At 34.1% G+C, this 26,655-nt stretch overlaps 2 protein-coding genes and 1 long non-coding RNA gene across 3 annotated transcripts; 1 reads left to right on the top strand and 2 right to left on the bottom strand.

The window, feature by feature from the left end:
- Nucleotides 1–218: 218 nt before the first annotated feature.
- LOC136980369 (uncharacterized) lies at nucleotides 219–10,427 on the top strand. Its single transcript, XM_067276470.1, has 2 exons — nucleotides 219–2,062; nucleotides 10,292–10,427. The coding sequence occupies exons 1-2, from the start codon at nucleotides 219–221 to the stop codon at nucleotides 10,425–10,427; spliced, it is 1,980 nt and encodes a 659-aa protein (XP_067132571.1).
- A 3,428-nt stretch (nucleotides 10,428–13,855) lies between these two features.
- On the bottom strand, nucleotides 13,856–14,521 carry LOC136980368 (putative nuclease HARBI1). Its single transcript, XM_067276469.1, has 2 exons — nucleotides 14,495–14,521; nucleotides 13,856–14,362 (listed from the first exon to the last, which is right to left on the bottom strand). The coding sequence occupies exons 1-2, from the start codon at nucleotides 14,519–14,521 to the stop codon at nucleotides 13,856–13,858; spliced, it is 534 nt and encodes a 177-aa protein (XP_067132570.1).
- Nucleotides 14,522–16,684: 2,163 nt separating this feature from the next.
- On the bottom strand, nucleotides 16,685–24,568 carry LOC136980354 (uncharacterized). Its single transcript, XR_010881545.1, has 3 exons — nucleotides 24,500–24,568; nucleotides 17,481–17,657; nucleotides 16,685–17,157 (listed from the first exon to the last, which is right to left on the bottom strand). It is a non-coding gene; the product is annotated as an uncharacterized lncRNA (long non-coding RNA).
- Nucleotides 24,569–26,655: the final 2,087 nt, after the last annotated feature.

Genomic DNA, 26,655 nt, shown 5'->3' with positions numbered 1-26,655 from the left:
TAGTTTACGTTATCCAGCGTAGCGCGTGAGTTCTTTTTTGTAGTTTATTTCAATTTGAAATTGCTTGTTCGAAATTGTATTCGAATGTAGTTAGCCTGACGATGGCTCATGGAGTGGGCCGAAAACGTTTGTTTTTGATTAAATTTAAACGTTCTCAGCATCAAGGTGTTTTTTGTCTTATGATTTAATAGAGTCTGAGTGAAGTTAGACGAATAATAATGGCTCCACCGGCCGGTTTTTATAAGAGATACAGAAAGTTAGCTGTTAAAATTGTGAAGTTAAACTCCAAGTTGGAATTCTTAAAAGAGTGTCGGATAAACGGCATCTTTCCGGTGTCGATATTTCGGATCAGGATTCCTGAAGAATGCATATCCTTGCGAGAAAAAGTAAGAATGCTTTGTTTGAATAAATCAATTAGGAACGCAAAAAACTTGAAGTATAGGGCTATTAAGGACCTGGTAGACCTGGAGGAACAAATGTTTACTGAGGACCCGAATGCTTTGGCAGATAGCAATGTAAAGGTAGTCGAATTGACTGACCAGATAGAAACGCGTTTGAATAGGAAGTACAAGAAGAAGCTACAGTGGTTATGTTTAAAGCAACCGAATAAAAAATCGAATAAGGTGAAACCAACCCCGTACATATTATGGGACCAGGTCCACATCCCCCGAAATGTCGAACGCCTCCTTGATAAAGGACCGAATTATGCTCTTGACAGTAATGGAAACTGGCGAGGCATGATAGCTGAGATTGAAAGGGGGCTCCTGGGTATGGATGAGATAGAAAAAGAATATTTTAGATGGAAAGCGGCATTCCGAAGTGAGAAATATGCAGGGAAGCGTAAGGAGTGGACCGATATTAAAAGAGCGAAGAAATGGTTGACAGACAATGGTTTAATAATCACCAGGGCTGATAAAAGCAAGCATTTGGTAGTAATGAAAAAGCAACGTTATGTTGAGGCCCTAGAAGATTACATAAGAAAAACTGAATGCGAAAGGGTTGAACATGACATAGTAAGAAAAATAGACGGAAAGGTAAAAAGGTTGGAGAAATCTCCCTTGGCATCAATCTTCCCTTTCCTGAAAGGAGCGCACGTCACGAACCCGGGTGTACCCAGGTTGTTTGGTTTCGCAAAGACGCATAAAACCAACAAGGAAATTAGACCCGTGGTCGAGAAATGTAAAGGCCCCACGTATAAACTGGAAAAGCGTATGCACTCGTATTTATCGGAGTTGATTGGCGATCACCAGTTTGTTACAAAGAACCCGATGAATGTGGTAAAGGAGCTGCAAGGGTTGGCCTTAATGGATAATGAGGTTGGGTCAGTAATGGACTTTGAGAGCATGTATCCATCGATCAAACCATCCTCATGTTTTGATGCGCTAATGGAAGTGTTATATAGCTTACATCCAACGGCTGTAGAATACCGTAAGGACCTTGAGATGATGGCAAATCTGGTATGTGTTCAATCGTTTTTCGTCTTCGAGGGTAAAGTCTATAAACAGCTGAAAGGTGTCCCGATGGGCAGCCCAATGTCTGGTTTGCTGTGCGAGTTAGTTGTAAGAAAAATGGAGCGCATCACACTTAACAACTTCAAGGAGGACATAATCATGTATAAAAGGTACGTGGACGATGTGCTGGTTATATGGAGGAACCACGCAAGAATACAACAATTCTTAAGTGCCATGAATTCCAACGATCATGGCCTAAAGCTGAGCTTGGAGCAAGTTAGTAGCGATGAATTACATTTTTTGGACATTAGTATTGCATTTAGGAACGGGTCAATAGATACGAAGGTGTATATCAAACCTACACACGACCCGCTGTATATACCGTCAACATCGAATGATCCTATTACTTATAAGCTCTCGGCGTTTAGAGCTTTAATTAGAAGAGCGTTTCAGTATTGCTCTAACATACTCGATACGATGCGAGAGCTGGATAGAATCAGGCAAGTGGCTAAGGTGTTGGGATTTGGTCCAAGAACTGTTGAACGTTTGATTGCCGCTTACAGGAATCCTAAAGTAAACAAGAAAAAACGGGATCTGACCAGCGGCGTGCCGTCATTGGAAGCGATGGAAGCGCCGATTCCACCTTCCAATGACCTTCCCTTGAATTTTATAAAATATAAATTTTCATATTTTAACGTACTTTGAATTAATTAAAATTAATATTTTATTATAACTGCATTATGTATCTTTTACAAATTTCTATACTACATGTGAAAAAAAAACGATAAGATTGCTATTGTATATTCGAATAATTCGGTGGCAGAAGGAATGTCGAAACCGGGTCAGTCTCCAATCAGCCAGATTATATAGGCATTAGCACATGCGGTTTACAGTGCACCAACCTCACCCGGTTTAGCTGGTAGAAGCGACACACTCGTAAAGAGTACAGCTTTATATCCCGGAGCGGTTGTGGGCTGTTATCCGCCTGCCTGTCAACTTCCAAGCAGCCAGATTATAGGCATTGGCGCATGCGCTTTACATAGCACAAACGTCACGGTTTAGCTGGTAGAAGCGACACACGCGTAAAGAGTACGCGACTTTATATCCCGGAGCGGTTGTGGGCTGTTAGCCGCCTGCTAGATATTCGGCCACCCTCGCCCGATTATGTGAATCATAAGCAGACTAGATCAACGGCGGGCAACCCGCGAGCCAGCTACGGCTGGCGAAAAGTTTCTATCCGGCCCGCGAGATCTTTAATAGATTATTAAATTGGAAAAATAACTAATTAATAGTTATTTTTCCAATTCTTTGTAATTTTCGAAAACGATAAGAGAAATAAATGTAGTAATTAACTTTTTATTTATTTATTTCATATTTGCAGACTAAAAAAATTACGAGTCACAAGAAGGCGTCAATTAACTACTACGGCGCGGAAAAAAACGTAAAATTTATTCTGGCCCATGTTATAAAAAGGGTTGCCCACCCTAGACTAGATTTATAACAACTCAACCGATAGGAGTTTACTGGCACGTTTTTATGATAGTTCTGTATAGTTGACAGGAGTTTAAAAAAAACTCCATTAAAATATTTGATATATTTATTCTGCGTTTATTCCGCTCTCCCATCTTATATTACTTACGGATTTCGATGTTAAACCGGTGATATTACGATTTAGTATGTCCCATCTGTAAGGGGATGGAGAAAAAACGTGTACAATTCTAGTACAGTGTTAAAAATTAACTGTTACTTTGGCAGCATCATTTACAACCAAATTTAATGAATGAGACGTACAGTACATACAATGGTACAAAAAAAAGCTCTAGAATTTATTTTCCTTAAATTTACGATTTATATATCCGTTGTCATAAAAATTTGTCTTTCCACTGTTTTCCCAAGACTACAGATATTCAGGTACAAAGTAACTGGTTTCGACTTATTTCTACTTAAGAAGTGAGTAAATAATTAAGAGATTAGGGAATGGGGACATAAATAAAACCCTGTTGAAAGAGCCAGAATTTTACTTCAACAAAAGCTTAACAGAACCAATCACTCGCTCAGTACAGTGGGAAACTGATTTCCGTGTACACCTGGTATTAAAACGAATTAGTTAGAAAACGAATGACTATTAAGTTTAACATAGTTAGATTTTTACAGCTACGGTGAGAAACGTTTAAAATTTACAACAGCCCTGTGGCGTCCTTTGAGATATACTAGTGATGCGACAAAAGAGGCATTTGACATTGACCGGTATCGGCACCCTCGGGATTTGGCACGCACACACTCACTACACACCTACCTGGACCGGCACTAGTTCCATCCATTAGCTACTCGTATCAAGATATTTGACTAAGTGGATTGTTTTAAGATTTAAAAAGTAAAGACTATTTTATGTTATTTTTATGTACGTTTCTTTACAAAGCTATATTTTAATTATAATTTTCTTTAAAAGTATATTAATACAATCGAACAATACATTGTACCAGGTATGTATATCCATCGCACATTTTATTTCACCGAGTAAGTTTTTATAATTTATTTTTAATTTTAGCCCTTATATCGTGGCTAGCGATTCAGAATGTAATTGTGATAGTAAAAATACATTTAGAGAAGTCTACAGTTTTTACTGGCTTATCGAACAAATGAATACGAATGGACCCTAGACCAGTGATTCTTAACAGGGGGCCGCGGCCCCTGGGGGTCCATAAGAAGTTTGCCGGGGCCGCCAAATTATGCAAAATTTCCTTCAGAATATAATAAAAAGAAAATTGATGTATAATCCGAATATCGTATTGAAAAGTGAAATAAGAAAGATAAAGTTTTCCTATTTAGTTTTTATTTATTTATTTTGTATTTCTTCCTACATACAACTTTGTTAGTACAGAAGAAATAAATGTAAATATGCTACTTACACCGCAGTATTTACTTCTTTTATTCCAAAGCAATTTTAAGAAACTATTAATGCTTGGAATTTTAAAAATAATTAGGAAAAATAGTAGGCTTTGAAAATTTAAATATTTTTGCAAAAGATATGCAAAATTCTTACCACAAGTGGGCGTTTTAGTTTTAGTTTAGTTTTAGCATCGACATTGGATCGATTTATCGACATGTTTCTTATTTTATTTTCTGTTAAAAATTAATGAGTTTTCATGTTTAATTGTGAAGTTTGAATGTTATTTAAATAGATAATGAAATAATAAAGTTATGATTTACATTTATTATATAAAAAATAAAGCAATAATAAAAAAATCAATTTATTATAGATAAATTATCAAATTATCAAATATAAATTATTATTAAAAAATGGGGGTCACAAAAAAATTATGAAATATTTGGTGGGCGGCGAGTATAAAAAGGTTAAGAACCACTGCCCTAGACCATCACTGACGCGCAATTAACTGATTGCCCCTGGAAGTCGGCTTCTTACAGAAACACAGCTTCCCTGTCATCAAATGTCACGGCACGCCACTGGCAGGCTTATAAAAGTTCGGGGAGCGGTGCCGCGATCACGTGACCTGCGGCCGGCTCGCCATTGGCCACGCGAGGGGCCAGTGGCGCTTCAACTTCTGAATCCGGCATTGTAAGTAATATTCTTACAAGTTAGTAGAAATAAGTCGAAACCAGTTACTTTGTACCTGAATATCTGTAGTCTTGGGAAAACAGTGAAAAGACAAATTTTTATGACAACGGATATATAAATCGTAAATTTAAAGAAAATAAATTCTAGAACTTTTTTATACCATTGTACGTCTCATTCATTAAATTCGGTTGTAAATAATGTTGCCAAAGTAACAGTTAATTTTTTAACATTATACAAGAATTGTATAAGAATTGTACACGTTTTTTCTGCATTCCCTTACAGATGGAACATACTATAATCGTAATATCACCGGTTTAACATTGAAATCCGTAAGTAATATAAGATGGGAGAGCAGAATAAACGCAGAATAAATATATCAAATATTTTAATGGATTTTTGTTTTTAACTCCGTCAACTATACAGAACTATCATAAAAACATGCCAGTAAATTCCTATCAGTTGGGTTAAGTTTTTTTTTAACTTTCCACCCTGTGGGCATTAAGAGGGCCTCTTTTAGTAGGCCCATTATGGGTTCGGCCAGGCCCACAATGGGGCGACCGGGTGGTGAGGGACGGGGCCCGACATATCCGAACGGACCACCCCCCGAAAAATTCCTGGGGATTTCTCGACCCGTTCGGATTCGATCCCGGGTCCCCCAGAGCAGTAGGCTGCCACCTTGACCGCTCGGCCATCCGGCCCGGTTGGGTTAAGTTATAAATCTACTCTAGGGTGGGCAACCTTTTTTATAACATGGGCCAGAATAAATTTTACGTTTTTTCCGCGGGACGTAGTAGTTAATTGACGCCTTCTTGTGACTTGTAATTTTTTTAGTCTGCAAATATGAAATAAATAAATAAAAAGTTAATTACTACATTTATTTTTCCAATTTAATAATCTATTAAAGATCTCGCGGGCCGGATAGAAACTTTTCGCAAGCCTTAGCTGGCCCGCGGGCCGGGGGTTGCCCGCCGTTGATCTAGTCTACTCGTGATTCATATAATCGGGCGAGGGCGGCCGAATATCTAGCAGGCGGGCGGCTAACAGCCCACAACCGGTCCGGGATATAAAATTGGATGCTTTATGCGTCTGTTGCTTCTACCAGCTAAACCGGGTGAGGTTGGTGCTCTGTAAACCGCATGTGCCAATGCCTATATAATCTGGCTGATTGAAAACTGACCCGGTTTCGACACTCCTTCCGCCACCGAATTATTCGAATATACAATAGCAATCTTATCGTTTTTTTTCACATGTAGTATAGAAATTTGTAAAAGATATATAATGCAGTTATAATAAAATATTAATTTTAATTAATGCAAAGTACGTTAAAATATGAAAATTTATATTTTATAAAATACAAGGAGAGGTCATTGGAAGGTGGAATCAGCGCTTCCATCGCTTCCAATGACGGCACGCCACTGAAGCCTGCAGACCGCCATTGTTCGTAGTTTTTTCAAGCTGTCCTGTTTTTTCAAGCTGTTTTTTCAAGCTGACCTGTCCTGATTTTTACGAGTGTTTACCGTTGTTTACCATCGGACTAAATGGGGGCGGAAACAAAAATCCTTTGAGCCTTACCTCCTCGAATGGCAAAAAGTTTTATTTTGAGGGTAGAGATGAGTTTAAAAAAAAAACTGTAAATGCTAATAACGAGTAAAATCGTCATTAGGTCCGACCCTACTGGAGATACACACGACCTCATTATCTCCCAACCTTCTCGAACTTTCACCACCAAAATTTAATCGAATCAATTCCCGTAATGCACGAACTCTTCCTGCAAAATTCCTAAAATTTTCGACAATAAGCGCAAGAGTTATTAGGCTTCATACAGGGTGAACAAAATCTTGCAACACACACACTAACATCCATACATGCAGAACCCTCCCCGAACTTCTTCGCATTTCTCGTAATTTCAAAGTCCCCGAGTCCAAAAATGTAAAAATCTTGAAGGGTCATTCTTTGACCGATCGCCATACTTTCTCGCTACTATATGTAACTGATAAAAGACACTCCAAACTGGAAGACAAAGAGAAGTTTTATTTAACAGACTATACAGCGTGAAAGCAGTAACAAAAAGAGAAAGGGTAAGAAACACGTGGCAGTGTTGCCGGTGTGTAGACTACATAGCGCACCCTGGTGGTGGAACCCGACATAACAAAAAATTAAATATTTTTCTTTAACAGTAACAGCCCAGAAAGTAAAAATACTTCCCCCCTCTCTCGAATGATATATATTTTATTAAAATGTAAGACTCGCACAAGGAAATCCTCCCTTGTTCGTTCCACGTGCAAAACAATAAAAACGAAGATTTCTCTGTAAAATAATTAACTCTTTGCAGGGCCGGATTATCGAATAGGCAAAGTAGACAAATGTCTAGGGCCTGTAATTCGGAGGGGCCCGGCTTCAGTGCAGAAGATTTCTCTGTTTCAAAACGAGTTAAAAATTATTTAAGAAATTAGATAGGACAGAAAAGGCTGTATTTAACAATTCCTACTAAGCTCCGCTCGACTAGCCATTACCTAAAGAGAAAAAAGGTCAACAGCCACCCGTGCGTCAGAAGTAATGTGCGCCACGAGATCTCTCGCGCCATCTAGAAATATTCCTAGGGCCGCCTCTCGTGGTAGTACTGATGTATGGTTATGATTTATTTTCTAAATCTAAACTTATAGTCGCGACATCGCATATTCGATGTAGCGTTCAAGTTGCTCGAGTGCGAAGATATTACAATTCAATAGTGTTTTATAAAAGAGTTAAAAAGGATGACACCACGATGTGACTTGGGGTGACACCACAATATCGCACCGGGTGTCACCCATGCTAACTACGCTAATGTCACATTATACAATTTTTGTTTAGAAGCAACTTATTTAAATGGGGCCCAATTTAAATTTTGTCTAGGGCCCGCTAAAGGCTTAATCCGGCGCTGACTCTTTGTGGTTACCATTAATTAAGACAATGACAAAGAATATGCTTAGAAAACAGTGAATGTTTATCTTTAACTTATGAATTTATGTAAATTTAAAACAGAATAAGTAAAAAGTTGCAATGGAGAATGTTGTTGCTAGAAGGAATTTACAAATTGTCTGCAATAATTTAATTCATTAATTATACATTAATATAATTGTGAAGAATTTGATTTATAAATTGCGAAAATATCAATATACCGATTGACGAAACAATAAACAACGACAATACAAATAATAAGAATGAAATACAGTAGAGCTTCGATAAGTGGAATGGCCGGAAAGTGGAACGATTTTCAGTCGGACTGTGTCGTGCTGAATCGAATGTTTTTGATACTAAATTTACTTCTAAAGTAATAATTTTCATGTTTTTTATATTCTTTAATATATTTATTTTGTTTGTACAAAATGCAGAAATAATTTTTAACGATACGATAGCCTCGATGATTATTATTAAAAATTTTCGTTAGGCTTAAAATCGACGAAAATTCAACACGAAGCGACACGCAACGGAGAAAAATTTGAACATCGGACAGGTTAATGTATTTTTTCGTACAAAGTCGGAAACTGGAACAAATCATTAACTGGAAGGACCCCAGTCCCCAATTGGTTCCACTTATCGACGCTCTACTGTATAACAATCGTGCGTCTTATTTGTTTGACTTCTTTTATTGCGGATGGACGAAATACGCGTTTCTCCGGACTAAATGGGGGCGAAAACCCAAATCCTCCTAGCCTTACCCCAGGGGCACCACGAGGAGGTATTTCCTTTCGCTGCACTGCGAATAGGTCTGACTGGGAAAAAAATTCTGGTCACGCCTGCAGTGGGTAGTTAGGAATACGCTAACAAGGCAGGGGGTAGCGGGGTAAATATTTTTCCTCCCCGTCGTGTCTCCACCTTGTCGTGGTGGGGAGGCTTGGTGATCTGTGCTGCAGTGTCTAGATGGGATTTCTCCTCAGAGTGTTGCGGCCGGATCCAACTAAGAGAGACACACGCCGACCGAGTCGCCGCCATTAATTTTGAAATTTGACATCCTTTTTTTAATATAAAAAGATGTCCGAATGTTAATTTATATTTTTTCCGCCATATTAGTAGTCTTTGTACCTTCTGATGCCACGTTCTCGTTTCTATTCGTAAATTGTCGCCATTGTCTACTGAAATTGTTGATCCTGTTCCGTTTAAGTGGATATTATCCGGAACAAATACAGAGAACGAGTCTCTTCTCGGTACGGCTGGTGTCGAACTTCATTTTAACGACAAAAATAATAATACTTGCAGTGTCGCGATCGTCATCGGATACGAGCGGATCTGACGTTTCGTACATTTATCATCAACCAAGCGTGAAACCACGTAAAAACCATTAAACACCTGAAGTTTGATCTCTTAGATGAAGATTTTAGCGACTTTATTAATAATTGATAAGTTTATGGAATTTTTATGTTTATTACAGATATTTTTAACGTTTGATCCTGCTGGAAAATCATTTAGCAACTGCATGTTTACATTATAAACAATATTTAATGTGGAAATAAAATGGCTTCTCCGAGTATTTAAGTGTTATAATAATTATTGAAAGAGTAAAGATATATTATATTGTAAATAAGCTTACATAGTGTTGTCTTCTTGCTTGTTATTAAAGATCAACGAAAGATAAAATAAGTTAAACTTTTAATTCATTCAAAACACCATTCTTAAGTGAAAAATTGTGTTTACTGAGTTTAATTTACTATGATAAAATCGTATATCAAGCTTTCGTATCATTGAAGGTTACTTCCCTCCTTAAAGTTGAAGAAAATTCTCATTTGACTGCTGCTATCTGCAGTAGTTGTAATCTTAACAGTGAAAAACCCTCTTGAAAAAAATAACATTTTAATGTATTTTTTGTATCTAGAAATTTGAAAAATTATTATTAATGAAGTTAAGGTTTCTATTTTTATCATCAAATCATTAAAAAGACAGTTTACAGAACAGAACTACTTTTATTTTCCACCTTGTGTGAACATATATTTAGTATGGTATAAACGGTATTAAAGTTTAATACCATTTTAATTTACAATTAGTCTAGTTCTTTAATTCAAAATGTGGTTTTATAATCCTTAATTTTGGAGGTAGTCTGCATGCTGCACTGAACTAATGTAGAAAAGCATGAAGCAGGTTTTTTAACATTCATTGATTTATGTAAATTTCCTATTTTTATTAAAGCTTACAAGCAGTTAAATTATATAAATTGATAATGATTGACATTTAGTGACATTTGATATATTTTAATTTCTAATTTTTGCTCTTAATTTTTTTTATTTTTCAGTCTGTCAGAGGTTGTTAAGCTTGTGTCAAGGAAAAATATTGAACCGCACATCAGAGCTTCAGTGTTTGAACTGTGCTGTAACGACACAAATCGTGACGACGCGGAAGTACCTTATGTGAAATATAATCTTCCATAGTTTTGAATCGATTGCGATGTCTCTTGCAGTTGTGAATTTGTATAAGTCTACACTAGTTGCAGTTTTGATGAGACTTGAGATGTTTAGGCTAATTCATACATTTTCATTAAATTTTATTTTAAAAATTAAACTTTATATAATCTTGTAATTTGTATTTATTTCACGATGGGACTGCTTTTTCTGAGATTCATCTACAAAATTGGCCCATCTTTTTTAGTCTGTATTTTTTTTTTTTTCTTTTGAGAGATCCGTTTATACCATACTAAATATATGTTCACACAAGGTGGAAAATAAAAGTAGTTCTGTTCTGTAAACTGTCTTTTTAATGATTTGATGATAAAAATAGAAACCTTAACTTCATTAATAATAATTTTTCAAATTTCTAGATACAAAAAATACATTAAAATGTTATTTTTTTCAAGAGGGTTTTTCACTGTTAAGATTACAACTACTGCAGATAGCAGCAGTCAAATGAGAATTTTCTTCAACTTTAAGGAGGGAAGTAACCTTCAATGATACGAAAGCTTGATATACGATTTTATCATAGTAAATTAAACTCAGTAAACACAATTTTTCACTTAAGAATGGTGTTTTGAATGAATTAAAAGTTTAACTTATTTTATCTTTCGTTGATCTTTAATAACAAGCAAGAAGACAACACTATGTAAGCTTATTTACAATATAATATATCTTTACTCTTTCAATAATTATTATAACACTTAAATACTCGGAGAAGCCATTTTATTTCCACATTAAATATTGTTTATAATGTAAACATGCAGTTGCTAAATGATTTTCCAGCAGGATCAAACGTTAAAAATATCTGTAATAAACATAAAAATTCCATAAACTTATCAATTATTAATAAAGTCGCTAAAATCTTCATCTAAGAGATCAAACTTCAGGTGTTTAATGGTTTTTACGTGGTTTCACGCTTGGTTGATGATAAATGTACGAAACGTCAGATCCGCTCGTATCCGATGACGATCGCGACACTGCAAGTATTATTATTTTTGTCGTTAAAATGAAGTTCGACACCAGCCGTACCGAGAAGAGACTCGTTCTCTGTATTTGTTCCGGATAATATCCACTTAAACGGAACAGGATCAACAATTTCAGTAGACAATGGCGACAATTTACGAATAGAAACGAGAACGTGGCATCAGAAGGTACAAAGACTACTAATATGGCGGAAAAAATATAAATTAACATTCGGACATCTTTTTATATTAAAAAAAGGATGTCAAATTTCAAAATTAATGGCGGCGACTCGGTCGGCGTGTGTCTCTCTTAGTTGGATCCGGCCGCAACACTCTGAGGAGAAATCCCATCTAGACACTGCAGCACAGATCACCAAGCCTCCCCACCACGACAAGGTGGAGACACGACGGGGAGGAAAAATATTTACCCCGCTACCCCCTGCCTTGTTAGCGTATTCCTAACTACCCACTGCAGGCGTGACCAGAATTTTTTTCCCAGTCAGACCTATTCGCAGTGCAGCGAAAGGAAATACCTCCTCGTGGTGCCCCTGGGGTAAGGCTAGGAGGATTTGGGTTTTCGCCCCCATTTAGTCCGGAGAAACGCGTATTTCGTCCATCCGCAATAAAAGAAGTCAAACAAATAAGACGCACGATTGTTATACAGTAGAGCGTCGATAAGTGGAACCAATTGGGGACTGGGGTCCTTCCAGTTAATGATTTGTTCCAGTTTCCGACTTTGTACGAAAAAATACATTAACCTGTCCGATGTTCAAATTTTTCTCCGTTGCGTGTCGCTTCGTGTTGAATTTTCGTCGATTTTAAGCCTAACGAAAATTTTTAATAATAATCATCGAGGCTATCGTATCGTTAAAAATTATTTCTGCATTTTGTACAAACAAAATAAATATATTAAAGAATATAAAAAACATGAAAATTATTACTTTAGAAGTAAATTTAGTATCAAAAACATTCGATTCAGCACGACACAGTCCGACTGAAAATCGTTCCACTTTCCGGCCATTCCACTTATCGAAGCTCTACTGTATTTCATTCTTATTATTTGTATTGTCGTTGTTTATTGTTTCGTCAATCGGTATATTGATATTTTCGCAATTTATAAATCAAATTCTTCACAATTATATTAATGTATAATTAATGAATTAAATTATTGCAGACAATTTGTAAATTCCTTCTAGCAACAACATTCTCCATTGCAACTTTTTACTTATTCTGTTTTAAATTTACATAAATTCATAAGTTAAAGATAAACATTCACTGTTTTCTAAGCATATTTCTTGTCATTGTCTTAATTATAAGTTTCTTTAAAAGTATATTCGTACAATTGAAGAATTTTTCGTACTAGGTATGTATATTCGTCACACATTTTGCTTTACCAAGTAAGTTTTTTTTTATAATTTTAATTTTAGCCCTTATATCGTGGCTAGTGATTCAAAAATTTATTTTAAAAAAGTTTTGGCTCGAGACCATATAATGAAAAAGAAAACATTATTAAAAGAGAAAGACCGATGCCTAAATTAAATATAAATACGTCGACAAAAAAATTTCGACATTTTGACGATAAAATTTATGACGAATGACGATTCTTTCGTAAAATTGAAGCAATTTGGAAATCAAAATAGAATTTAACATTGGTAGCCAATATAAAATAAATATTGAAAATTATAACGAGATAATTACGATTAATAGATATATCTAAATTAATAGACGTTATATGTTTTTTCTCATTTTTTCGCATTTAGAGGGCGTAGGGAATTTATTGAATCTAATAACGGAGGTAATAAATAAGAAAGTTCAATATAATTAAGTACGTCGGATAATCTATTAAAAATACATTTAAAGAAGTATACGGTTTTTATTGGCTTATCGAACAAACGAATACGAACGGGCCCTGACGCGCAATTAATTGATTGCCCCTGAAAGTCGGCTTCTTACAGAAACACAGCTTCCCTATCATCAAATGTCACGGCACGCCACTGATAGTAACAATTAATAGACTAATTTAATGATTAAAAATTTAAATTAACATTTTAAAGGACTAGTATACAGTATATATAACATTTAGTTATTTTTGTTTTCAAGTTCTGTACCTTTTAACTAGAAATATGTTTCTATCTAGTAATTTATTGAAACTGGAAGCATAATCTGAAAAACTAAACATTTTCCAAGAAACTTTTGTTGTTTATTATTAAATGCAATACTGTCTATATTAATTTGCATTGTGTTTAACTTATCAAACACAACTGATTTTAAAATGATAAACAAATTTTTGATAATCTATTTATATATACATACATAAAACTTTTGTAAAATAATTTATTTTCTGTATAAATAAAATTTGTATTTTATAATGCTTTATTTATGAATTATGCATATCAAAGTCTGTAATTACACACAAATTTCAATAAGAAATTAATAACTACATATTTCTCATTCATTGAAAGCTTGTATTATTGCATTCCTAACAGCTGTTCCGCCTTGAACAGTCCAATCCCGAGCATCATCTCCATTACATTCTTCGGGCTGAATAACCATATCTAAAACAAGTGAATCATCCTTACATAGTATAGCTATATTGTGGAGAACACCAGTAGCAACAATAATAATAAGTGATGTTTCTAGTTTAGTTTGAAGACCAAACCTTAGACAAGGAAATCTACTCTTCCACATTCCAAATAGTCTCTCTACTGTGTTTCTAGTTTTAATAAGAGCAGCATCATATTTAACTTCTGCATTTGTTGTTGGGTTTAAAACTGGTGTCATCAAATATGGTTTGCAGGGATAGCCACCATCTCCTAGAAGATGGCATGTGACAGGAGGAACTCTATTCTCAAATTTCAGACATAATTCTGAATTATTAAATATTGTAGAATCATGTACTGATCCAGCCCATCTTGCTACTATGTTTCTTATTAGTAAATTAGCATCACTGACTACCTAAAAATATTAATTAAATGAAAGATGCAATATTTATATTTATTAAAATTTAAATACATACAGAATTTATTCATGTAAACACTGATAAAAAATATAAAATTTAACATACTTGGGTATTGATTGAAAAATAACCTTTCCTATTTCTAAATAATTCTGCATTTGTTCCAGGAGATGAAATTAGAATATGAGTACAGTCTATAGCACCTATAACACCTGGAAACTTAGCAATATCAAAATTTTTTAATGACTTTTCTATATTCCAGCATGGTCAATGGAAATGCGATGTACTTTTTTGAAAGGCTGCCCAAAGCTTTAGATACACTTTTAATTATCCTATATATGCTTGATTTTGATGTTGAAGTCAGATCTCCCACTTCGTGGTAAAAGTTTCCAGTGGCATAAAAATGTAAAGTAATCAATAACTGCAATAGAGGTGATATAGGATGGCTTCTTCTTGTATTATATGATGGCAAGAGGTGCTTGATTTCGTCACATACATGTACAACAGTTCTTTTTGAACAGATAAACAGTTGATTGTCAAACTTTTCAATAGGATTGGATCAATCACAAATTAATCGTTGTGGAATTCGAAAGTAATTTTGTATTTCGTTTTCATATATGTACTCTGCAAAGTAAGACAAATCTTCCACCTTGTTTGCCGAGATTAGTACACTAATCGCCCAAATGGTGAATTAGTTACCAATGCCAGATTACGTCTAATCTTAGAATGGTGGAACAAAAAATCAGTAATACTGTATTAGTGATAGTTGTTAATCCTGCAATTTGCCTAATTGTCTGTTGGTGAAATAGGGGTTAATAGAGTCTATCAATCACCGAGAGATGGCATGTGACAGGAAACTTACCAATATCAAACAATTATACCTCAGACAATCATACCTCGTCTTATGTCAGTAATTGGTTCCAGGAGAGGCGACGTAAGTCGAATTTACTTGTGTAGTTACAATGTAAGTAGTAGTTACGACATAAGTCGTAACTAAACGCCAATAATGATCACAAAGGCCGCTAAATAAAATGACAACACAGAAGTTTTCATGTTTTGTTCTCTAGGATTTATGATGGTTATCTTAAAATATGTATATTTACAGTAAATGTTAATATGATTTTGTGTGCTTTTAACGCTTTTCTAGTGATATTACGACTTCAATGTTTGTGGCGGACGAATTTAAAGTCGAATAAACTGAGTTAAACTTGATTTTTATTTTTCCATATACTTTTTTGACAAATGACATATAATCAGGAATGACTTAACTTGAGGTATACCTGTACTTTCCGTTAAGATGGAATTGTGGATACGATTGAAACTGAGCTGAGAACTGCTAGCAGAAAAGAAATAGTCTTTTTGAAGGAAAAACATTATTAGTTTTATCCTTTAAACAGATTATAAATATTGCTATATTTTATGTATTATGTTAATCTGTCTTTGAGAAGTAGAAAATGAAGCTCGATCCTAGGGATTGTATAAATTATCACTGCAATCAAGCAGGAGGAACATCATTGAAACACAATTTTCCTTTTACACGACAATTCGGAAGAGGGAATTATTTTGCGGAACCACAAATACAGAGAGGATACCGATTTTTTGGAGATTTATTTCATAAATCTATTCCTATTCTTAGTTATATAAAAAAAAAAAAAAAAAAAAAAAAAAAAAAAATCAGGAAATATCTTGGTAGCAAGGCTTTAAAATTTGCATTGAATGTGGGATCAGATGTAATTGGAGGGAAATCATTTAAAGAATCTACAAAATCTCATTTTAAAGATGTTGGATCTGAAATTTTATATATAAAATACTAATACTAAACAAAATATTTTTTTTAAATCTTACTATTCATATTCGCTTGATTTCAACAATTGATATTCATTTTTTCGTTTTATTCTAACGATCAACACCAATTTTTCTGTAAAAGCTAGTGAATGTTGGTTGAGTATTTATAGGAGGTTACTTCCATGTTTATTACAGAGGGTAGGAATTTCTCCCTTACCAATCAACTTGACACAAGTTATTAGGCATAACAACCTTTCTATTGTGTTTTATCCCAGATTTTCCTTAATAAAAAACTCCTCATTCAGCTTGATAGGACATGTTAGGGGGTGCAGATTAGGTTATTCTAACATGTTTTAATATATTTTTAAAAAATTGAGAGTTAAAACGATAATAATACGATAAAATCATTTTGTGTATATAATAAACATTCTAACATCAATTAAAATGTGTACTATATATCTAATACAACCACTTTATATCAAAATTACAGGGATTATTTCTATTAAATACATAGAAAATTATAAACAGAACAAAAATATCTTTCTTGATTTTAATAATAAAAATATTTCAATAATACAACCAATTTATTTCTATTAAATAATTTTCGTTCATCTTATCCTCAGATGACAAACCAGAATTCTCCCCCCCCCTCAGATGACTAGGCATCGGGGAGTTCTAGAGGAAAGTGAGGTCCTTCACAGAGATTAAAACAACAGGTAGAATCCATCTCTTCCACCTTTGGTGCAATTGGTTGAACAACTGGTTTTTGGTGTCTAGCTGTCATTGTCACCCACTATTGTTGGGTTAGATACCTGTCCTGAACTCTGTAGTGGATGTAGGCTCCCTGTGGTACGACTCCCATCATTAGGGGTGTTTATTATTTTATCTTAATTCTTCACCCCCTAATCAAGGCCCTATATCCCACAGCTGCACTCTCATCGACTATCTCACACACTTCAACTCGCTGTTGTTAATTATTCTCCATGCTATATTCAAGAAAATATACAACCTACAAAAAAGAAATTAATGTTGTTGTTATATAAATCCCATTATTTTCTAATTAGAAAGTTTAACAGACTATTGTCAGAAAAATCAGGAATACAAAAACTTTATAAACGATGTCTTATAGGCTTTCAAAGAAGTCATACTTTAAACGAGCATGTAAAATTACATTCTAATTATAAATATTAAAGTTTCTACCCCGATTGGAGAAAAGGCAATTGCTAAATTTACATGTTATGAAAAGCAATTATATAAACACATTGAATCACTACTATCATTGCCTACACAGTCAGCATGTTGAGCAAATTCAATAGACGATAAAATACATACCGACAAGCTGCAAAACGTATGCTCCATTACATCCAGGGCACCTCTGATCACAGGAAAACATTCAGAAAATCATTTTTGAAAACAGGCCATTTTCATAAACATTTCAAGATAATAAATTTTTCCCTATTCTCTTTCATTTGGAAAATTTCTTGTTTTTCTTAATTAGAAGAATCAATTCTGTAAAAATAGAAAAATATAAAATCACTACTGAGTCATTTTGAAGAAAATTTCATGCTATTAATATACACTAAAAATATAAAATCGTTAAAATATACAGTGATCAGATTATAAATTGTCGTCTCCCAGAGAAACAAGTTTCTCCCTGTTGATACCATTCTCCAGACATTTTACAGCTAAGGATGACCTCCTGAAGATAAAGTAGAAAGCATTTCTACTAAATCTTTCTCTGCTGCTTAATACTGTGACTTCAGTACTGTTTGGAGATTGACAATGATAACAACAGAACAGACTCAGAGAATGGATTAAAATCACATCATTTCACTGCTTTAATTTTAAAACAAAGTTTTTTGTTATTAAAATGATCTTATGTTTTTTTGTTTGTTGAAGAACGATATCTATGTAAAGCCTTTGTGGACATTTGTTTGAATTCAGCATTGTCAAATTTCATCTTTCAACTTTTTTGGGAAATGTATTTTTATATTTCTCTAATGAATCCAATCCATTGTATTTTTAAAAAATTCACAAAAGCCAATAAATGTATCAAAATGACTAAGAGTTCATTTTGCTAAAATGAAATCTGATGTTAGTGCCTACCAGACACATGTTTTTGATAGCTAATTGAACCATATTCAGTTATTTCCCTTTTGGAAAAGAAATTATATTAATTTACTAAGAATGCAAGATGTAAGTAGAACATATATGACAGCCTCTGGAATAATTTGTTAAAAGTTTAACATTTTATAACTTTTATGCCAGTCTTTCATCATTTTGAGAGAAAGACGTATTTTTGCCCCTGCATGACAACAGATTCTGAGATAATTTGTATTCCAGAATCTCACATACATCGAAAACCACATCTATTTTTGATGCCCCTTCGGATATACTTTTCCGCACAATTTGAGCGAGAGTTTCTGGAATACATTGCATCAGTTATTTTTTAAAACTAATATTTATTTAAAGTTTTATATATTATTTCAATATTTTTTTTATTTTCTATATAAGAGAACTAATATTTATATTTATTTAGCATACTAGTAGAGACCCTGATGCAGGGATAGAACAAAAAAACAAAACACAAGTATACATAATCTTACAAAATAATATAAACTTATTCCACAAATATATTCATCAGTTGAAATAACAAAATTCATAAATATATCATCATTCTAGATTAAATTTAAAAAAAAACAAAAACACAAACAAAACTTAAAGAACTACATGGGAGAACTATCCAAAACAAATTAACAACCAACTAGGTTAAGACTTACGTAGAAAAAAGGTAAAACAACAGTTTAAATCACTTGTTCAAAAAGAACTTGATAGTCTCCCAAGCAGCCCAAGCAACTACAGGTTAAATTAGGCAGACCAAGACAAAATTTACATAAAATAACCACTACTTTTGGTTTAAGCCTAAAAACAATAAAAAAACAAAGATCAAATATACCATAAACATTATGAAATGAACAATTTAACCTTCTTTATAAAATAAATATCTTTAAAAAAGTTATTTTTGATTTGTTTTCTAACTGATTAATGAAAAACAGGGAACCCCAAAAGGTCTCCTCATGTAATTTTGACAAAAAAAGTACAAACAGCAATAATATGAAATGCATCTAATGTGAGTCAGCCGTACCACACATGCAAATGTCCCTTCTATAATTACATAAAAAACTTAATGAATTACATCTTACTTGCATTAATATGGCCATAACATTAGAAAAAAAAATTACTATTATAAATAGAACAATCAAAAAAGGGTTTATTCAAACTTTTATCCCACTCACAATAAGAACTTAATAATGTAACTTAAAGTGTTTGTTTTAGTTATCAAATTAATAACTTCATAAACTATTAGTCATAAGATTGGAAAAAATACAAGCAATTGCTTTAAAATTTGCTACATTTAAAAAAGGTCTGTTTCTAAAAGTACAATTTCATTTTATTGAGATTTAGAGGTATTTCTGATCCATGATTTAGGCTTAATTTTAAGGCAAATTTTTTTTCTTTACATGCTGCATTGTTAAAGTGGCTTTTTTATTACCAAAACTATATGACCATACTGGTATCATGATTACTAGAATATACGGTTGGAGAACTCTAGAGACAGCAGAGTGGTGCTATCAGCAACCTGGGCCTAGAGAGCCTATAATGAGAAAGTGGCCATATAAGTATAGTAAGACCCCACTTAACACATGGGATATGTTCCTAAAAGACAAAGCACTAAACGAAACAGTGTTAAACAAGGTCATTTTAACATAGAGTAAATAGGGATTGGGAAACAGGTGACCGAAAATAAACAGATTTTACTTTAATTTTAAATTATTATTTTTTTTATTAATTTGCATAATATATGTTAAATAACACAAACATGTGCACACAGAAATGTAAAGTTAATTTTTTGTGAAGAAGATCCTGGCTCTTCCGAAAAATTCTTTTTTTTTTTTTTGCAATAAAGTCGTGTAGTTTCATTTGCCGCTTTTTTCTTTCCTTAATTAAGCAAATGTCAGTAGCAGAAGATCACAACTGAAACACCTCGTTTTGCTTTTGCACTCCTTTCAAAATCTGAAATCGTTCGCTACAATTTGATCAACGATCATCATTATCGTTGATCAACTTGTAACAGAAAATTTACGGTACGTGGATCATTGAATCTGTTATCGTTACCAAACTTTTACTAAGGAAATCTGGTACTTGTGCAGTTTACAATGAAGCTATAATCTGTGAAAAGGCTAAAAATTTATACAAATGACTTGTTGACCCAGATACCCAGTACAAGTGCAGACAGGCAGGTCTTTAAAAGCAATCTGAGGGTGGTTTGATAGGTTTCGTCGACGAACTGGTATTCAGTGTCATAAGACATGGGGAGGCTTCAAGTTCAGATGAAAAAGCAGCAAAAGCATTTGTAGATAAATTTGCAATGTGTAAAAAGTGAAGGATACGTCTCGAATCAAGTGTTTAATTGCGACGAGACTGGTCTTTTCTGGAAAAGAATGCCTAGACGAACGTACATAACCCAAGAAGAGAAAGCACTTCCCAGGCACAAGCCCATGAAGGACAGACTCACTCTTATTTTGCACTAATGGAAGTGGTGACCTCAAAATCAAGCCACTTTTAGTCTACAACACTGAAAATCCCTGTGCCTTTAAGAGCAAAAATGTGACAAAGTCCAAACTGCCTGTACTACAATGGAAGGCAAATAGCAAGGCATGGGCAACTCTGACTTTATTCATGGATTGGCTCACAGAAGTGTTTGCTCCTACTGTTAAAAATTATCTAAGAGGAAGATCCATTTCCTGAAGATGTCTTTTCTTAATGAATAATGCTCCAGACATCCACCAAATTTGGAGGAAGACTTGAATAGTGAACATGACTTCATCAAGGTCAAATTCCTTCCACCCAACACAACTCCATTACCACAACCAATGGATCAGTAAGTGATTTCCAATTTTAAAAAGCTGTATATCAAGGCACAGTTCACCAGGTGTTTTTGGGTTACCAATGATACAGACTTGACTCTTAGAGCTTTTTGGAAGGAGCATTTTAACATCCTGCATTGTATCAACCTTATTGACAAAGCCCAGAGTGAGGTCTCTCACTGCACTTTGCAATTGGCCTGGAGGAAACTTTGGCCAACTTGCATCCCAGAGTGAAACTTTCAGGAATTTGAAGAGAGCTCTCCTGATGTAGTGCATGAAATAGTGTCCATTGGCAAGAGTTTGAGAGTAAAGGTAGATGATGCAGACATGGAGGAGTTGCTGAAAGACCATCAAAATGAACTAATGACAGAAGAACTGGTTGCCATGAAGGAAGAACAGATGAACATCTTACAAGAAGAGCATTCATCAGAGGAAGAGGCTAGGGAAGAAATCACAAGTGCTGAGATCAAGGAAATTTGCAGAAAATGGAATGATGTGCAGGAATTTATCAAGAAGAATCATCCTAACAAAGTTGTGGCTAATAGAGTCATTAATTTAATAAACGACACTGTGCTAGTGCATTTTAGAAAAATTTCGATTAAGAGAGTAAGACAATCAACTTTAGACCACTTGTAAGGAACCGAGTCCAAGCGTTATTTTTATTTTATTATTATTTTTCCGTTTTATTATATTTTGTTTGGGGCTTACGTTTATTTAGGACGAAGGTTCCCCACCACTCTCTCATTAGTAACGAAAAAAAAAGATAAAACCAACTCACGGAGAAATAAGCGCCATAGGAAAAATCTCGTGCACTTGCAATGCCCAGCGGAAGTAAAAGGTCCGCAGAAAAAAAAATGGAGGGGGGGAGTCCCCACACTCACTGGTAAAGAAATACTTACTAAACCATCTTAACATCCCAGAAAATTATGATAGATACTTTGTAAACGGTTTATAAGCTTTTGTCGAAAAATTAAAGCTGCCAGAAAGAAAATTAATTTTAGCAAACTAAGTATGTAAATAAGGGGAGTAACCCAGCTGAAGTGTGACGTCACCTCACAGTATAAAACCCGTACGTCAACCGAAGAAGGAGGAGGTGAATTCCAAATCGAGGTGAAGTCCAGAGCAAGGTGAATTCGAAAGCGAAGTGTTTTCTGATAGAAGTCCAGATTGATAATTAGACGATCCAAGGTGTTAAAGAGGAATTCGATTGACGATATCGAAAGGATTGAGGAAATAGGTTCTTTGTATTCGCATTTTTCACCGGATGCTCGCCCTCTGGTGTTTAAAAACAACTATTCTATCTGGGTCATTTGATTAATTCTTGTGTATTACCAGCAGTAAATATGAATAACAATAGAAAAAGCAAAGGTTTCTGTTGCGTTCCAAATTGCAATTTCAAATATTTATGGGAGCCTAATATAAGTTTTCGTCTATTCTCACACGAAAAACAGATGATTATTCGGAAATCGGTCGGTTATATTTATGAGCTTCTCCGAATTATGAAAGAGTGAATTAGACTTAAGAATTGGCAGTTTCCCGATTGTCCAATTTTACACGAACAAGTTATGCTGTCAATTTTAAAAGATATTTTCTTAAAGTTAAAATGCCAGTTATTTTGTGTGGGACACAGGGTCGGATTTAAGCATTTCGAAGCCTTAAGCTGAATGTAAGTTCCCTTACCAACCCTTCACAATTTTAGAAGTCAATCATAAAAAGAAATAAATTAAATCAGACTATCTGATTCAATACGGTTATTGGAAGAAAAAGATGTGAGGTTTCACTAGTCTTCTGTTTTATAACTGAATTTAATTAAATTTTTATACCCATTCCTTTAAAAAATCTTTAAAATTGGTTTTATCATTTTTTTAAAAAAGACCTTACGTTAATTCTTAGAAAAAAAATTAACAAAATACTACACAAAATAAAAAGTAAAGTATGTTTTGTTGGTTTGTAAAAAAATGTTAGTCAAATTTTGTAATAAACATTTTTTTTTGTTTGTACAAATGTTTGAGGCTCCTTGAAAGTCGAAGCCTAAGCAACAATTTACATAACTTTTTACTTGTAAATCTAACCCTGATAAAAACATCGGCTTTGACATTGTCCTAACACAAAGGGCACAAATATGCATAGAACGATCTCGCTCACTTGCTTCGATACCGCATAATGACGTATCCCGCTAGCAATAATTGTTCTGCTACTATAAAATTTCTCGATAAACAGCTACAAGCAGCATATATCATTATATCGGGCAGTAATATATGATTAATTTTACATTACTAGTTACAAGCGACCCAGATAAAGTAGCCATTTTGTGAAAATTCAACGCCCTCTATAGTTCATGAAAAACACGAATAGTGAGGTGACGGATAGACGTGTAATTCGTAAGAGATTTTGTTCATAGTTTCTAAGTATTTGATTTGTCGAATTTTCAAAGGGGAATTAATATTAAGTTAAGCTAAGTAGCTGAGTTTATTGTCGGGTTGACTTGTTGATTTTAGTTAATAAATTTTGTTGGATTATAGACATTTGTACGTAGTAAATTCTAGTTACTAATTAAATATATTTGAACTTTTTGCTTTGACTTGACATTTGTCGTTATTCTTACTAAATTTTTCGGTGCACGATTAAAAGCCCAAGCCTGGCAAACTAATCTCGAATCCACGTAAAGTACCCGTTAGGTTAACGGAAGTTTTACAGACCGCATTTAGTGTCGGTTTCCTAAGATACTAAAAATAGTACTTTACACACTTTCCTTGTTCCTTATCAAGAGACCTCGACTCTAAGAATTTCCCAATGCAGTGCTACCAGATATTTTTATGGAGGGGGATTCCTCTTCCAAGCATTAAGCTCCATAGAAACAAAAAGGTATGTAAAGTGCTACTTTATTAAATAAAGTTTACATATTTGTTGCTGTGATGACAGATACTACATTCTCTTATATTTATTTTCATCAAAAAGCCATTTTACAAATAAAATTACAAAAATACCGACGGCTAGAACGGATTAATTGTATTTGCAAAAATTTCTATGGGAAAAATTGCTTCGGTTAACAAACGGACTCGAGGAACTGATTAAGTTCGTTAACCGGGGTTACACTTTATTTAAAATTTTGGTGGCGCAATCTGTTATATTTTATTTTAAAAACTTTTTATATTTTCAACTATTATAAAATGGCAAAAAGAAAAAAAAAATGCTTAATTTTGGGGTGGGGACGAGTTTTATAAAAAAAAAATTGTTTGTGGTAACAGTATTCTGTATCAGTCGAGTTACATCACCACTTTGTTAGGCTAATTTAACGGCAAGAACTGCCTACAAAATAGAATCAAGCAAACACTAGAGCATTTTTGCATCTTGAAAATATGATTTACTTATTTCTAATTTGTTTTACTATAACCGTTAATTATAAAGAATAAATCTACTTACTTCTTTTTTCCTTCCGTTACTTCATCAGTAACAAAGCCACGTCTCATCTCTAACAGAAATGGCGCTCTTTTAAACCAGCAACGGACAATACTCTCGATCACGAAAAAAATTAAAATATTTTTGAAGGTTTTCAAGACGCAATATTTGAAATTTTCCTTAATACATTAAAATAAAATTATAAAAAATAAATATATAAATTTATATATCATATTAACGCAATTAATACATTAAAATTTTCGTTTGCGGATATGAATGAAAATATTTATACATTTTAATTATTTTTTTTAAGAAAGATTTATTGTAATGCTAAACAAATACAGTAATAATATTGATCCAAGAAGTTTTAAATCAAAGCAGTCGTGTGATTTTGTGTGTTTTAATTATATATTTGCATATTCATAATCGTCAGAATAAACCGATCCCATTATGGGTTCAACCAAATCCACAATGGGGCGGCTTGGCGGTGAAAGGACGGGGCCATTCTCCGAAACATTCCTGGAGTTCTTCGACCCGTTCGGTCCTCCAGAGCGACAGGCTATCACCTTAAGAGCTTGAAACCTACAAAAGTTTCGCTACAAATTGTACAAAATAACAGATGATCGTCATTTACTTCCTTATATGGACAATCCATATTTTAAAATTTCTGCAACGTATTTATTTTTCTCACAATTGGTTTCTGCGTAATTTATTTTTAATACATGCAACATTTTAGCACTTATCTGGCTTAATTTGGCAGATGGCCGAGCCAGATAACATTTTCTGTTGAGTGAAACGCTTCAGTGTGTCCCGTTTGTGATTTATTTTCCAGCTGTTATTTTTTACGCTAAGTGTGATGATGTCTTAATTAATACAAAATTTTCAGTAAAAGCAAGCCGATGAGATGCCTGCAATTACCATAATGCATTATGCATTTGCGGAATAACTGTATATTTTACAAAAACATTTGCGATCACATTTTTACACAATATTATTATTTAATAATACACTGTGCTTTTTGTTTATATAAAGAAAACTTTATGATACGACTAATTGTATGAATGGTAGAATGACATTGGGCGAGCGAGCACGGACGAAGACCCCTCCTTGTAAATAACTTGTTTACGCTATATATATGCTTGTATTTCTGCTTTACATTTTAAACTTTGATTTTTAGCAGGGAAAAGTTGGGTGGATTATGTCCTATTCAGCTCTCCGGTTTTGGAGCCCTTTTATGTATGTTTATATTTAAAGGAAACACAAATTTTATTATATACAAATACCTCTATAAAACTCAGAGTTGTGTCTAAGAAAAAATTTCAAATTACTGTTTGTCTGTTCACCATGTAGCTCACACGCAGACTCGCTCCCGCTAAAATATGGGTTGACATCAGAGGCGTAGCTACCGTGGAGCAGTTGGAGCAAACTGCTCCAGGCGCACGAATCACCGAGGCGCCAAGTTAGAAAGGGCGAAATAAAAACTTGTTAAAACCAATTATTAAATCAAAAAAATTTGTTTTGGATTTAATAATTAATCAATTAACTATTATATCTAAATCCATTTGACATTTACGTACACTTTTTAAGGGTGCTTTCCACCCGCATATCTTGTGGCGTCATCTGATAACAATATTCTGGAAGGTTCGGAATTGTTACAATCGGCATATCCCTTCGACATTTCGCTTACTTTTGGACCTCAACTGCTTCGATTTAAAATGTGTTTTTATACTCAGGTAAAAGAAATTACTTCTATAGGCCAAGTTGCTGAACTACTTTTAATTCACACCGCAGCCTCGAGTAGCTTCTTTGACACTATTGCAGCATGCCTCATTTTTTTTAACTTTACTGGCGACGACAGTGATTTCGTTTTATTATTATTTCTGTATTTATTAAATTGAATATCTTATTGTTAAATTGCCTTGATTCTCAAATAAAGTGTTATTAAATAAGGTTCTAAGTCGAAACAAGTAAATCGGCAAGACCATTTTTGAGACGAGACTATGTCTCGGAGACTCAAGGCTCGACTGCGCACTGTTTTCTAAGGAAAAGAGAAAAATGAACACTAACCAATGAGAAAAAGCCGACACCGGTACTCGGGGTCCTGGTGTAGATTATGGCGGGCTTCATTGCCGCCGGGGTTACGACGGGTTGGGTTGTCACGGGCCTGTTCTTGGCAGTGG

Source organism: Centruroides vittatus, unplaced genomic scaffold (assembly GCF_030686945.1).
Source record: "Centruroides vittatus isolate TY-2023 unplaced genomic scaffold, ASM3068694v2 contig_694, whole genome shotgun sequence".
NCBI classification, from domain to species: Eukaryota; Metazoa; Arthropoda; class Arachnida; order Scorpiones; family Buthidae; genus Centruroides; species Centruroides vittatus.
The sequence above is the reverse complement of the archived record's forward strand: the minus strand, read 5'-3'. Positions and strand labels throughout refer to the sequence as shown.